This window comes from Prionailurus bengalensis, chromosome A3 (assembly GCF_016509475.1).
Source record: "Prionailurus bengalensis isolate Pbe53 chromosome A3, Fcat_Pben_1.1_paternal_pri, whole genome shotgun sequence".
NCBI classification, from domain to species: Eukaryota; Metazoa; Chordata; class Mammalia; order Carnivora; family Felidae; genus Prionailurus; species Prionailurus bengalensis.
The window spans coordinates 139850231-139865107 of NC_057354.1; the positions used below are offsets into that span (position 1 = coordinate 139850231).

General features: G+C 64.4%; 1 protein-coding gene across 1 annotated transcript in view; it reads right to left on the reverse strand.

Moving 5' to 3' along the window:
• Positions 1-8543: 8543 nt before the first annotated feature.
• TPO (thyroid peroxidase) overlaps positions 8544-14877 on the reverse strand; it is a 40010-nt gene continuing 33676 nt past the window's right edge. The window contains exons 17-18 of the mRNA XM_043553346.1: positions 12383-12514; positions 8544-8726 (exon numbers count right to left, since the gene is read on the reverse strand). Of these exons, the coding sequence (XP_043409281.1) occupies positions 8623-8726; positions 12383-12514 (236 nt within the window). The 3' untranslated portion in view covers positions 8544-8622. The remainder of the gene's footprint in view (positions 8727-12382; positions 12515-14877) is intronic.

Below are 14877 nucleotides of genomic sequence, written 5' to 3' on the forward strand. Positions count from 1 at the left end.
CCCCCTTCTGGTGGGGTCACCCCCTGGCCCCCACCTTAAGCGCGGGAGGCAACGGCACAGGGGCGGGGCTTCTGAGCTCACGGTGGACACCTGTTCTTGCCAGAGGCCCTCCCTCTGCTGTCATTTGCCCTCCCGCTCCATCACCGCCTTGTTGGGACCCACCCGGGGGGAGGGGCGTGGTGGGGACCCAGGGGCCTCTCCCAGCTGTGGGTGTGCTTTGACTGGCCACGGAAAAAGAAAAAAAAAATCGAAATAAACAGAACAAAAATCCCCCAAGACCAATAAACACAAACCAAAACCCCCCAAAGTCAACCCTTTTTCTCTGACACCGAAAGCTGCTCTCGGTCCCACACCCACGAGGAAATGAATCCTGCCAACGATCTTAATTGCTAAGGGTTGGGATCCGCTTCCACCCCGACTCTGGGCGTGGCCTCCTCCAGCCTGGCCCCAGATGCGAGCCACCCCGACAGGACAGAGCCCAGCACCGCGGCCGGCGTCCTGGCCAGGGACTGGGGAGCACACCCGGGTCCTGCTACAGCTCCTGGTAACTGGCACACCGCTCGGGAGAGCACGGCAGCTGGAACCCTCAGGACTATTCTCCCAGATACACCTGCCTCCCCCAAGGGCTGTCTGGGGGTAACATGAGGTGCAGCGGGTGCCTGGAGGTGGGGGCGCCTGGAGGTGGGGGCGCCTGGAGGTCAGGGAGCCTGGAGGTGGGGACGCCTGGAGGTCGGGGCGCCTGGAGGTCGGGGCGCCTGGAGGTCGGTCACCAAGCCTGGTCCTGCCCCACGGGGGGCCCTGGTCGGCGGTGAGGCTCACCCGGGACGGATGTGTGCACCGGAAGGGCCAGTGAGGGGTCGTCAGACCGAGAGCCGTCGGGACCGCGTGAGCTGGGCTCGTCCTTCGGGCTCATTACTTGTTCATCAGCACCGCCTACGAGGCCGGCCCCACGCGCACAGGCCCCGAGGCGGGAAAGCCCAAAACAAGAGCCTGGAGCGGAGGCCGCGCACGAGTCGCGCTGTTGGTGGCTGGCTGGGACCCTGAGGGGCAGCGGACTGTCCATCCGGGTCCACCCATCTCCTTACGGAAACCGCTCGGAGTCAGAGCCTGTCCCAAAGGCTCCGTCCACAGGCCGGGGAGTACACGGCGTGCAATGTTTGTGGGTCCACTACGCCCCCCATGTCTGGTGGTGAGGGGTCTCTGGCCGGGGTGCTTGACTGTGGCTGAATCGTCATTAACTTCATATTAACAGCAATGAGAGTCTGGGGACACAGGAAGACCCAGCACCCGTGGGGAATGACAGAATCTGCAGGTTCCGAACGCCAGGGCCGCGGACGTTCGGCAGTTTCCTTGCCGTGTCCTCCTTCCCGGCGCGTCGTGAAGAGGTGTCCAGGAGTGTGTCCCTCAGTCACCAACTCCCCAGGTTCCCGGGCAGGTGTGTCTGTGCTCTTCCCATCTCCCGGCTGGGCCCAGGGGGACTGGCCACCTTGGAGGGACCCAGGCTGCTGCTTGGTCGCTCGGTGTGGAAAAGTGGGGCGATGACAATAGCTGCTTTGTGGGGATGACCGGTCCCCCGACGCCAGCAGGTCCGGGGCCTTAGAGGGCCTCCAGGCTGTTGCCTGAGTGAGGGGAGCTGGGGGCAGGCAGCATGTGTCCAGAGCGGGGCGGGCCGGGCCCCGGGACACCGTGCCATCGACCCCTCGGGGCGGGGGTGAGACAGACCCCGAGAGTCGCCCTGCTTCCAGGCCCACCCGGAGGAGGGCAGCCGGGAGAGGACACAGGCGCGAAGGCCACCTGGGCACAGGACACTGGAAAAACGCACAAGCAGGAAACAGGTGCGCGGGCAGGAAGCGGGGTGGAAGGAAGAAGCAGCCAGGATGAGAGCGGGGGAGACGAGGCCTGAACGCAGTGGACACGGCGCCTCCCCGTCTGTCCGGCTGGACGAAGGGGCTGGTGAATCCCCGTCCGGGAGCCCCAGGAGGAGCCGGCAGGCAGGCTCACACACACGCACAGCCAGACGGTTGTCAGGGGAGGATTTATTTGTCCGCCCTTGAGTGTCACTGGACCACACGCCAGACGGGCCCTGATGTGGAAAACAGCCTCGGGAGTGATTTGGGGAACACGAAACCATTTTGAAGCCTCGAATGCCCCGGTCAGTAAACTGCAGGCCTACTGTCTTGTGTCCCGTTCCACAAAGGGGCAGCACACGTGTGTGTGACACGCGGCTCTGAGTGTTCAGAAGCAGCTCGCTTCCTGCAGGATGGAAAGGCCCAGGCCGTGTCATCTCCAGGGTGCACTTCTGCCCCAGATGCCCCGAGACGGCCATGCGCTCCCAGGAATCAGCAGGAAGCAAGTTCTCATGCGGGGTTTCCAAGCAGGCGCCTGTGGTTACTACCGGCAGAGGAGGGTCTGCGATCCATAGGCCGGGTCCTGTGGGAGACAAGTCGCACTGAGCACACGGACAGCGTGTGCTGTCCCGCGTCAGCCCTCGGGTCTCGGCCAGGCTAATTAGGGGCACAGGTGTGCAGGGAGCATCTCCAGGGACAGGACAGCGGGCTGTTGCAAGGGCCCGCTGACCTCCTAGGTCTGACAGGTGCAGGGGTGCGAAGTGAGTTTTTAAAAAGTCTTACTTATGTTTATGCAATCTCTACACCCAATGTGGGTCTCGACCTCATGACCCGAGATCAAGATTCGCACACTCTTCTGAACCAGCCAGACGCCCCTAGAAGTGACTTTTTAATGCATCTGTTGAGGTCACACGTACAGAGTAAAAACGGTAAAAAACAAGCCCATACGCTACTTACAGCTATTCATTTTTTTAAAAAAGTACATTTAGGGGCACCTGGGGGGCTCAGTCAGTTAACCGTCCGACTTGGGCTCAGGTCATGATCTCGCGGTCCGTGGGTTCGAGCCCCGCGTCGGGCTCTGTGCTGACAGCTCAGAGCCTGGAGCCTGTTTCCGATTCTGTGTCTCCCTCTCTCTCTGCCCCTCCCCCGTTCATGCTCTGTCTCTCTCTGTCTCAAAAATAAATAAACATTAAAAAAAAATTTAAAAAAAAAGAAGTCAACGTTTCCTTTCAGCTCCTGTTCGCTGGCAGCGTCTTGAGCCAGTACCTGGGGTGAACGCCCTCAGTTGGCACAACGAAAGCGTTTCACGGCTTCCACTCTGGCTCACCCGCTCTAATTTGCCCACGCTTTTTAAAAAGTAGGTTAACATTTCACTAGTTCACATTCTCCTGTAAATGCGATTTGTGGGAGAAAACACACAGGCAGGTGCAGAATGGGGAGGAGCGGGCGCTGTGGGGAGCACCTCCTGGTCGGAACGGAAACACCTGCCACGCGGGGACCCACGATCGCCCGGTGTGCACCCACCTGCCCCACGCCCCGAGTGCAGGCACCAGGCTGCGTCCCCGTTTCCGGGGATGTTCCAGGACCCGGCGGGCAGGCTCCTCCTGTCTGCACGATGGGCAGTGAGGATTTGCGGCCCGCGTGTGTCCTGTGGACAAGCACACACTGGTTACGACTGTCATTCCTCAGAGGCACCCCAAGGGCCCGCCCCACACGCCGTGCTGCCACCGTGACTGGAGGGAGTGTTGGAACACCGGGGAGCCCCGCCCCAACCCCGACCTCTCAGGGGAGGAGCCTGGCGGCATTACCGCGACGAGAACGTTCTCGCACGGCGTGGCCTGTACTGTCCTCGGTCAGACGAGGGACGTCAGGAGGCCACGGAGCGGGGCCAGCACCAGCCCTGCGGCCGCAGCCACCACACCCGAGCCCGGTGCTGCCACCCCTATCTGACGGCACTTTTAATTCGTGCAGAAACGCGTTCAGAAACTCACAATCCGTATGCGGAAAACTGGGATTACGGGCAAGACCCCCACTCCCACTGACGTTACAATTCTCACGCTCACTGAGGACGCTCTGCGTTTGAACGTGACCGTCTCTGACGCGCTGCGTGCGCCTCTCCTGCTGGGGCCAGTCCTGGCCGTGGCCCCCCACCCCACAAAGCAGGGGCGTCCCCAGCGTGCGACACAACACCCTCCCCAGCAGCCGGGGGCACAGGGGCCACAGGGAAACTAGGAAATGCCGCGGGACGAATGGACGTGAGCACAGGACGCACTGGGCCCTCGGGCGCAGAGGTGGCCCCAGGAGGAGGGGCCGGTCCCAGTGATGCGCGTCTACGTGGATATGAAGAAAGACGTCAGCCGAGCCACCTTGGTTTGCAGCCTGGGGCGCCGGGAAAGGAAGGACCGGTGGCGGCCGAGAGGCAGAAGGACCAGAGACCTGGGCAGACGAGTCTCACGGGCTGTGTGCCTCAACCTCCCCTCCCCCCCCACCTCCGCCTCTGCCCGCGGCCCAGCTCTCCCGCCGGGTGGGTACCCCAGGGGCGTGGGCATGTCCGCCACGGATCTGGGACAGCACAGCACGTGGCCACCACTTGCCAGGAGGGGCCGTGCTCTCTGGACCCCTCTGTCTGGGATGTGTGGCTGCAGGCGTGGGACAGCCCCCTGTCCGAACCGCACGTCCCACGGAGACGGGCCCGCTCCCAGAGACACCCTCTCGCCGGCACCTGCCCCGGGCCCCCGGGCGTTCCGCCTCCCCGTTCGCCAGCCTTCCGCTTGTATCCTGTGTTTACCCTGCCATTTCCACTGGAGCTCCCATCCCACAATCCATCTCTAACGGTGCTGGGCACGCGGGCAGCCGTGAGGGCCTCAAGGGACAAGGCGGTGGTGGGTTCGGTTCACACGGTCCTTTCGTTAGAAGGTCGCTGCGGTCAGCTCAGAGTGGGAACATGCGTGTGCACGCGTGTGCATGTGTGTGCAGAACACTCACACCCCCCGACGGCCGCACACAGGCCACCACACCAACTCCCTTCGTCAGACCTCATGTTCTCGGGACGAGTAGTTTCACAAACAGGTTTTCAGGGAAAGAAAAACAGAATCTTCTGTGGACAGAGCATTAGAGCGGACTGTTTCCCTTCCCATCCTCCTTTTCGTTTGTCACAGAATTATGATTCCAGCGTGTTCCGTAAGGAGCGAGCGGGAAGCGGGCTCATGGGTCCTGCTCCCGGGACGTGGGGACGGACGGGACTGGTGAGGTGGCAGGAGGTGGGTGCGGGCTCTCAGGGAGCCGGCTGTGTGGAGAGACAGGAGCGTGAGGCTGTGAACGCGGCTTTCCGAGCCCAGCCTCCTCCTGTGGTGGGCGGGTCACCAGGACCTGAGCGAGAGCGTGGGGAGTGTCGGCCATCCTGGAGGAAGGTGTCGCTGATGGTGAGTCAGTGAGGACTCAGCAGGACATTCGGACACGTCCTCCACCCACCAGCTGTGCCCGCCGCACGGGAGCCCGTCATCCCCGCGGTCACTTACGACGTCTCCAGGACTCAGGACACGACAGCAACAAGCCTTGGGGGGACCACCCTCCCTGGGGTAGCGTGGGTGAAGGCGTCTGGTCTCCTGGAAGGAAAGCTCTGGGAAGCCGGCTGGGCACTTGTTCCCGCTGGGTCCCCTGTGCCCGGACTGCAGAGGGCTCAGGGGAGCGCGGGACAGAGAGGGAGCCTCGGATTCGGCCCCCCCGCCCGGCTGGAGCGGAGGCAAGGAGGCCCCGTGCCTACACCCTCTGGGAAGTCACTGAATTTGCTCCATGGGGAGCAGAGGCCAAGACAGGAGGACAGGTGTCCCAGGCGTGTGGCCAGCCGCCACGCGCGACACTCGCTCCAACAGCGCAGCATGCTGGAGGGCGCCAGGCGAGGCCACCCAGCCTGGCGGCGGGGGTTGGGCGGGAAGCAGGGGCCCAGGTGCCAGGCGATTGTGGATCGCGCACGCAGAGCCGTCCGTGTGGGCACAGCCACACTCTCCCTCTCCCCCTGCTGAGCGCCCGCTAACCAGATGTCCCAGGAGGGCTGCCCACCAGGAGCTGAGCCCCCTCCCTCTGTTCCCTGTGTGGGTTCAAATCCAGAGGACAAACCCCCCCTTTCCAAGCCTCCCCCCCTTGCTGGGAGGACCGAAAACTGGGAAAATTCAAGCTGTCGACCAAAGCAGTTTCAGGTAAAAAAGGTGAAAGGCCTTCGGGGCGCGGAGGGGAGTGGACCCCGCAAGTGGAGAGGGCGCTTCTGGGCGTGGCAGGTCTGCACCCCCTCGTGGCTCAGGGTGTGGCTGCCTGGTCCACACGGCGGCCCCGGCCGTGGTCTGAGCCCGGTTCCTGTGTGAACTGGCGTCCTGTTTGCAAGTGAGCATCCGCCTCGAGCCGCTCGGCCGAGTGACCTCAGGTGTTCTCCCGGCTGCAGTCGGCCGTCGGGCTCGGGGGATGCTTCCCCCCAGACTCCCCGGGAAAGGTGTTCGTGGGGCCGACGGCTGTCAGTTTCTTGGTGTGGGGGCTACAGGCGTAACCCGGTGACCAGGGCCGGTGTCTTAACGGCGATGTTCGCAAACACAAAATCGCACGTTCGCACTCAATTACGGAACATCAGCTGCTCGCCGCGTGACACTTGGCAGGTCGGGAGCGGCGCCCGGCCCGTCTGGCGGAGTTTGCTGACGGCCCCTCGAGTTTCTGTTGCTCCGCTGACTTAGCGGCTCGCTGCGGGGGTCCTGGCGCCAGCGTCCGCGCCTCTAAGAGCAAGTGATTCTCACAACAGGTTGCCGTCCTACACCTGGAGACGCTCCGCGAACCCGACTCCAGGGACTCCCCGCCAGGTAAGTGGGGGGTGGGGGGCGGTGAGCGGTCCGTGACCAGTCAGAACAGCCCTGAGGGTGCGACCACAGTCGGGCCAGAGTCAACTAGGAGGAGGCAGGGGCGCGGTGGCCGAGGACAGGCCCCGGCCCCGCGCAGCCCCCGGGTTCCCGCGGCTACTCCACGGCCGACCAGCCCGGGCAAGTGACACATTCCGGAAACGACAGACCGACACTATCATACGAGTTTCTGGGGCTTCAGCAACACCGTGTGGCGGCCTGGGGACTGGGCAACGGGAATCTGCTCTCTCCCTGTTCTGCAGTGTAGACACCCGAGGTCATGATGTCGGCAGGGCTGGTGAGGGACCATCCGCTCAGCTGCTCTCCTGCTTCTGGGGTTTGCTGGAGACCCTTGGCTTGTAGACGCCCCGATCTCTGCCCTCGTCTCCACCCGGCCTCTCTCTGTGTGCGTCCTTGTCCCCGTCCCCCTTCTGTGAGGACGGCAGTCCTGCTGGGTTGGGACCACCCACTGCAGCATGACCTCATCTCAACTAGTTTCATCCACAGCCACCCCGCTTCCACATGTGGTCACGTTCCGAGACACCGGAGGTCGGGTCTTCAGCGTGTGACCCCGGGGGACGCACGTCAGCCTATAACAAAGACTCAGGTGACCGACAGAGAAGTTAGACGAGGTAACAGCTGAATTTACCGGCCCGTGTGACCCGTGATGTCTGGGTCTTCCTGTTCATGGTGACCCGAAGGAATCCCTTGCGGTATCGTCTGAACTGCGGCAAACGTTAGTTCTGTCGGACGTTACGAATCTGCTGCAAAGTGTGTCCTTTAAAAACCACTTAGCAGACACACAGTGAACTCTTCAGGGACAGAAGTCGAGGCAGAGGTGGTCTTGGAGCTTAAAGGATATGGGTGCCGGGTCTATCAGTGCGTTTCGGCAGGGGGATGGGCGGAGGGGGGCCGTCGCGCTAGGGGGGGGCTTCACCTCCAGCTGCTGGGGACAGAAGCAGGGCTGTGGCTGGCCTTGGTCGGTGACACCCGTGGAGCACAGCAGTGGCCTCACAACGGTGACACCTGTCTGCCGTGGCTATGAGGTTTGGCTGTTTAAAACCTGCTTCTGCAGGGTGTAGGAACACGGGGAGATGTCCCTCTTCAGGTCAGGGGCAGGCGTCTCTGAACGTGTCGGGACGTGGCGGGAGCCACGGAGGCGCCGACGCGTGGAGGTCACCGCATCGCTGGAAGACGGGAGAGACGCAGAGCAACGCGGGAGCCGCGGGGGCCGTGGGGCGAGGCCTCGGGGCTGTGGGGCGAGCGGCAGGAGGGACAGACCGCGGGAGGCACTGGTGGACGAGGTGCGGCAGACACGGGTGTGGAGGGGCGGCCAGACGGCATGAGCAACAGCTTCGTGCATTTTATGCACGTGAGAAACTTCAGCAAGAGTCTGAGCTTGACTCCTGAGAGCTGCTGGTGAGAGCGGCTCAGGGGCGCGGACCCGTCTGCCGCACAGACGCCCAGATCTGCCTCTGAGGCCCCACCACGCTGCCAGTTCGGCGTAAAAGTCCAACTTCCCAATTCCCAACTTCCCAGGAGTCGGCCCTGGAGTGGCGGATGTGGCTGAAGACAGGACCCTTGTTCTCTGAGAAACCAGGGGCGGGGGGTGGGGGGGCGAATCTCGGCTCCTGAGAGAGCATCCTGCAACCTTGTAACATTCCCAGAACCCCATCCCCGGGGTCTCCGCCCACAGACACCTGACTCCGGGGCGTGAGGGCCATTGTCCCACTTTCCTTGTTTGAAGCGTCATCAAGAACCAGGAAGTCTAATGTTTTGTACAGAACAGCTCTGGGGACGGAAGGGCTTGGGGCACTGACCCTCTACCCTGGCCCCTGAAACACAGCAGCCTTGCCCGCGGGGAGGAAATGGCTTCCCTGCGGCGGAAGAGCGGGGACTTACCACCTGCAAACCACCGTCCAGGTGAGGCCTGCCAGGCCGCCGACGAGCAGGGCACCCAGCGCCACGGAGACCCAGGACGCCTTGGGGAGCCTCCCGGAGTCTGAGGAGAAGGAGGGGGTTAGCGAGCCGGCCTGCCGAGCGTGTGGCCGGTGTGCCCGGGAGCCCGAGCCCACCCTGGTCCCGAGGGGGCCCGCCTCTGCTCGCGACGGCGTGGTGCCCCTGGGGGCACAAATCTGCCCGAAGCAGCCATTTGCACCGACGGGCTCCCCCCGATGTGAGGTGCAGGGAGAGCTGGGGAGAGCGCAGGGGCGCCTGCCCTTTTCCAGGAAGCAGGCCCTCCCGCCAGGACAGACAGGCAGAGCCGCGTGAGCCCCGTGGAGAGGTGCTGGGGACCCCGCGTGCTGGTGCTGCGCTCACAGAGGGGCCGAGCGGGCAGGTGGGGGGAGGTGCAACGTGACGCCACGAGCTCGAGCCCTCGGCGCCCCTTCTTGCAGAAGCAGGTGGAGGCCGAGCTCCGTTCCATGGTCAGAGCCCCGAGGGGGAGCCGTGGGGCCCCGACACAGCAGGCGCCCCAGCTACGGGCCGGCTGTTCATTCTGCAAAGAAACTGAGCAGGGCTGATGGGTGCGGACCGGAAGGGGCCGTGGCTGGACGGGGGTGAGGGGGGGCTGCAAGGAGTCGCCGGGGACGTGCAGGGCTCGGTGACGGGACTCGGGAAGTGCCCGGCCCACACCTGACTTCCACCTCCCCATCCCAGAAGCGGGGAGAGAACAGGTGGCCTCTCCAGACCCGTCACCTCCCGGGTCTCACCACCTGCCCAGGACGAGCCTGACGGGGGGAGAGGGCGCGGGCTTCTCTGCCCGTCCCCCGCCGGCTCCTGTGTGGGAGCAGGTCCTATGCCTATGTGTGGGTCATCCCAGGTCTGCTGGACTCAGTGCCGGCCAAGCAGACACATGGGACCTGTGACTCTTCGATCCCACTGATTTTTCTAAAATGGCCAAGAACGGACTTCCCAGACGCCTCCACCGCGGTCTGTGGCCTGTCACCCTGCGTCGAGCCAGCTCCTGTGTGGGAGGGGCCCCACCCCACCTGCCTGATGTCCACCCGGCCTCGCCACTGTCCCCAGCCTCAGCGCGGCTGCACGCAGATGGGCCTAAAGAGGTAACTGAGGTCGAACGAGGTCGTGAGGCCGGGCCCCAATCCCGTTGACGGGCGTCCTGTGAGGAAGGGACATCAGGACGCAGCCAGCACAGGGAACCAGGTGAGGACCCGGGAGGAGATGCCACCCACGGGCCTGCCGGGGACGGCCTGCCCACACCCGGATCCCCGACTCAGCCCCCGGGACGGGTGACAGGTCTGCGGTCCGGCCCAGCCCGTGTGTGTTGGATGTCGGGGCCACCAGGCAAGCGAGCACAAGGCCCCGTCCCAGGGCTCCGAGCCAAGCAACCCCGGAGCTGGCTGAGCACGACTGGGTTCCAGACGCCGTCCCAGGATCCGTGCGGCTGCCGCGGGGTCTCCTCTCACCTACCCTGATGTGGGGAAAGCCCGCACGCACGTGTGGCCATTAACGATCGTGCACAAAACGCACCAACACAAGGGCCCTTTGCCCACAACGTGAGCGTGCCCGGTGGCCCAGCTTTCCCGTGGCACCTGGGGTCTCTCAGCCTGTACGTGGTCGTGGACACCAGTGGGCAGTGGGTGTGGCGCAGGGAGGGGGGGGCACGCCACGGGGAGGCGAGGGGGGAGCCTCCGGCAGACGGGCATCAGCACTCTGTCCCCACCCACCCAGGACGGGATGACAACGCCGAGTGACCCAGGCGAGAGTCCGTCTTTCCCGACACCAGGCCCCCGCCTCGCCGAACACGTGCGCACGTGGGGTCCTCCCGCCTGAGAGCCCACCCTCTGGGACAGGATCGCTCGGAGAGGCTGGTGGGGGGGCGTCCGGAGCAGACAGCTCCTAGCGTGCTGGAGGCAGCCACAGCGGGTCACATGGGCGCACACACACACACCCGGCCACGACAGCAGCGGGACGCGTCCCCGCGGGCGCGGGCGGGGCCCAGGCCCGGTGCCTGCACCACAGTAAGACCTGCCACGGTGCTCGTGGATGTGGCTGTCGGGGACGGAGATCCCTCAGGGTGGCGAGACGGGGGTGTCTCCCGTGGGGGGCCCCCCTCGCCTTGAAAGCGGGGCGCCGGGGCCCCAGAGCGCAGGGACTGGATTTTCCCTGCACCTGCCCCTGACGCCCTCCAGCAGCTGACGCCCCGCCTGCCGCTTCCGGGCCCGGCGAGGCTCCCCGGCGGGACCACGCGGTCGCCCGGCACGCGCGACCAGCGCTCTGCACGGGCGGCGTGTGGGGGCGGGACTGGCTCCTGTCCGGGGGGCCCTTCGAGTCACAGCCTCTCAGAACCGTCCACGGGGCCTCGACCCGCCCGCCGCACTCAGCCCCTCAGTCGGCCCTCATGACCGGAAACCGTGAGCGCGCCCGCCGCTCTCAGCGAACACACGGGCGCCAGGATGGGCGCCTTGGTCCCAAAGCTGGCCGGGCCCCTGCACCGCCCGCCTGCGGAGCGCCCTAGGCTCCCCGCACATCCCTGTCCCTCGCGTCCACCTCTGGTCGCAACACCCACGTCCTGCCGCCACCTCGGCCTGGCCCACGGCAGCCGTCTCCTGCGGCGCAGGTGTGAGGAGGCGCCCCGCCCTCTGACACAGGGACATCAGGGGACAAGGGCCTGCTCCGCGTTGCTCTCGCCGCCTCTCCTGTCCCCCCCTCCTCCCAATCATCCCCGCGGGCCTGCCCCAGGGCCTTGGCACCGAAGTGCTTTTCCACCCCTCACCTCCGCCTGCGCCCCGCTGTGACAGAGACGCTCCCTGAAGCCCTGGGCGGGCCGGCGTCCTCACGGACATACCTGCACGTCACGCGCCCCTTTGTGGCACTTACCACGAGGGCGGGCTCTTCGCGGCTTGTGAGGCTGTGGGTTCGTGCCTTGCTCCCCTACAGGACTCTGACCCCTCACAAGCCGGGGACGTCAGGGTCCCGCCACCCCGCCATCCCTGCGCCTCATGTGGGCGCCCGGACGGTGCCTGCTGCATGCATTCGGGGACAAGGGTGCCGCCTGGAGTCTGTCTGGAGCGAGGGGCCCCTCCCGCCCCCCACACTCGCCGCTTCTGCAGGGATCCCCCAGCCTGACCACGCCCTCCGGCTGCTTCCCCCCCCCCACCCCGCGCTGTGTGGCCGGCTTCGGGTCCCCGGCTGCCCTGGCGTGTTTGCAGTTGGGCTCCGACGGCCTGGTGCCCCACCCCCACCCGAACAAAATCTGTCCCTGCAGATTCTCCTTCACGGGGGCGAGGCGCCAAGTTAGGAACCTGGATCTGCAACCCAGTGGCTGTGTGACCCCCAGCGAGTCACTGGACCTCTCTGTTCCGTACGGAGAATGAAACGTGGTGCCAGCCTCACAGCGGAAGCTCCCGGGAGAGGAGGGACGGTGTCCCCACACTGGAGAGGACAGGAAGGTGTCCCCAGTGCCGGAGAGGACGGGGCGGTGCCCCCACGCTACCTCGCCCTTCACGAGTGTCGTGTCTTTCCCGCAGCCAAGCTGGGGTCGGAACTGGCTGGTCCCCGCTCCCACCCAGAGCCACGGACGCGGCACAGGGAGCACACACAGGACGCCACGGGACACGCATCTAGGAGGATGACCCTGCGGGCGTCTGGAAGGCGCACTGCAGACGCGCTCAGGACGCAGGCGGAGGGTGGACTCACCCACGCACGTCGTTCCGTCCTCCCCCAGCACGTACGGGTCTGCGCACTCACACCGGAAGCTGCCCTTGGTGTTCCGGCACCGGGCCGACGGGTGGCAGGGGGGCTGTGCCACGTCTTCACACTCGTTCACGTCTGCACAAAGCACACGGAGGTCAGGCGCCGTCCCCTCCCCAGCTCCGGTCCTCACCCTGGGCGCAATGCAGGCCCCCCAGACTGCTGCCTAGAGAATACGAGAACCCCCAGTGCCCTGTGGGGCGTGTCCCTCTCGGGGGAGCCTCCGTGGGAGCACCTGCTCTCTTCTCGTCGGCCTGTGAGGTCAGCTCAAGAGCCGGTCGGCCACTCTGTGACCACGCTGCCCAGCACGACCAGGCCGTGTGGTGGGCGTGCGGGGCGGGGTTGTTCCTGACACGGAGGTCGAGGGTGCGGGCTCCCCCCAGCTGGGCTCTTCCCACGTGTAAACGGGTGTAATTATGCACATCCAAGGGGCCAGGGGTCAGGGCTGCGGTGCGTCTGGAGGGACATGTTTGCCCAGGTTGGGGACCCGCACCTTCTGCTCCCCCTGCCCCGGGGAAGCCACGGAACGCGTGGGACAGACCCACACTGGTCAGGCTTTGCCTAGTCCTAGATTCCTGGACCGTTACCTGCCCAGGTGCGTCTCCCCCTCCCGAGCTCAGGGTGCTGACCCGGGGCTCCCTGTCCAGTAGACACAGGAGCCACGGTTTGTATTCATGGATCACACACCCTCTGGGCAACAACAGAGCAAAGGGCCACAGACACCCCGTGTTTTATCCACTTTGATTCCCGACTTCGAAACCCTCACAAGAGCCTCATTGCAGTTAATTTCTAGGTTCGCTTTTTCCACTAGCCTTTCGTGTGGATGGGCTGGTGGAAATGTAGGGCTGAGTGACGAGGAGAGTGCGTGTCTCGTCTGACCCGGGCACCACATCCTCAGGAAAGCCTTTCTTTCCTCCCTGCAGCCGTGGCCGCCGTGGTTCACCGAGGACAGAGGTGGCTCTGACGTTCACATCAGTTCACCCCACGAGGAAAAGCACTCTCTGCACTGTGTTCAAAGGCTGTTTTTCCTTGACTTAGAAACTCACAGTGCAGGGCACAGATCAGGTGAAAAACACCACGTACGGAAATAGCACATTTATACCACTGGCTGCACCGCGTCGAGTTTTCCAGAATTTGTTTAAAGATATTATATCTTAATCGTTAATGCAGGAGGACAAAACACAGGTCGTGTAAATAAAAGGTTAACACCCTCTCCTTCCTCGTCCGGTCTCACTGTGCCAAGTTTGAAACCGAGATTAATGAGTCGTCGTCTTCACGAAGGCACTGGAAGTATTTACAAACAGGCTCCTCTCGCCCCAAGCGGGTTCCCACTGTACAGCTGCTCCGTGATGTGCATCTCACCTGGTGAATCTGTGGACAGTATCTCACGTCAGTGGACACACTGCTAATTTATTCAGCACAAGAGTTCCCGGTATGGATCCACCAAAATCCAACCCACTGGCTCTGGACTCGCTATGTTGGTAACGCTGGGCATCTGCCTGTGTTTTCGCTGTGCCTGTGACTAACCGGAGCGGAGAAGCCACGGACACGGATGACCCCCCTCGGTCAGGTCGCCTCTGCCAACGCGGAGTCACAGAAGCCCTTGGTTTGGGGGCAGATGACAAAGCTACTGAGGTGGCCCAGGCAGGGTGAGCGGGGGCGCGGGCCAGCGGGGGGGCAGGATCATTAGACCAGGAGCAGGCTTCTCAGAGCCGCCCCGCCCGACAGGGTCTTGGTATCCGGGCAGCTAGGTCCAGACTCGGGAGCTCTGGGCGCCCGGGGGGGGTGGGGGGGACTGTGAGCCAGGAATTGTGTCCACGTGGCGGGCCACGCCCCCCAAAGGCTGCCGGGTTCACCCCACCGGGGTTCAGAACCGAGTGACGTTCACTGCTAGTGGTCAGCACGAGCCAGGCATGCGCTGGGCAGACGGCTGGTTAAGGAAGAAGAAACACCCGATGGGTGTGAGACGGGACGTCAGGAATAGAGCTCTGGGGTCACGAGGGCTAAAATCCGCCGGAATCCACACGTAAAACGTCTAGGTATTTAGGCAAAAAGGGTGTAACCCATGGCACCGTGGGTTCCTGTGAACCTCGAGGGCAAAGCTCTGGCTTCCCCCCGACCACGTCGGATGAGGCACGGGGTGTCCTCCAGCCTTGCCGCTCACATCCTGCTCGTGCAAATCTGGGCACGGGGGTTTTCTGGTCCAGCCCTGGGCCTGGCGATACGCTCCCCCGAGCCGGCAGGGTCTCACCTGGTTGCTCCTGTTCTGGCGACTGCTCCTCAGGGCTCTCCCTGGACACGACTCTGGGGCCAGCCACCGGGCCCCTCCGGGGACCCCGACCCCTCCCAGACCCCGGCCCTCGCCAAGCAGGTGCACAGGACCGCACTGCAGCCCGGCCTTGGCGCTCACGGTCTCCGTCAGTCTCTCTTGTGTGACCACC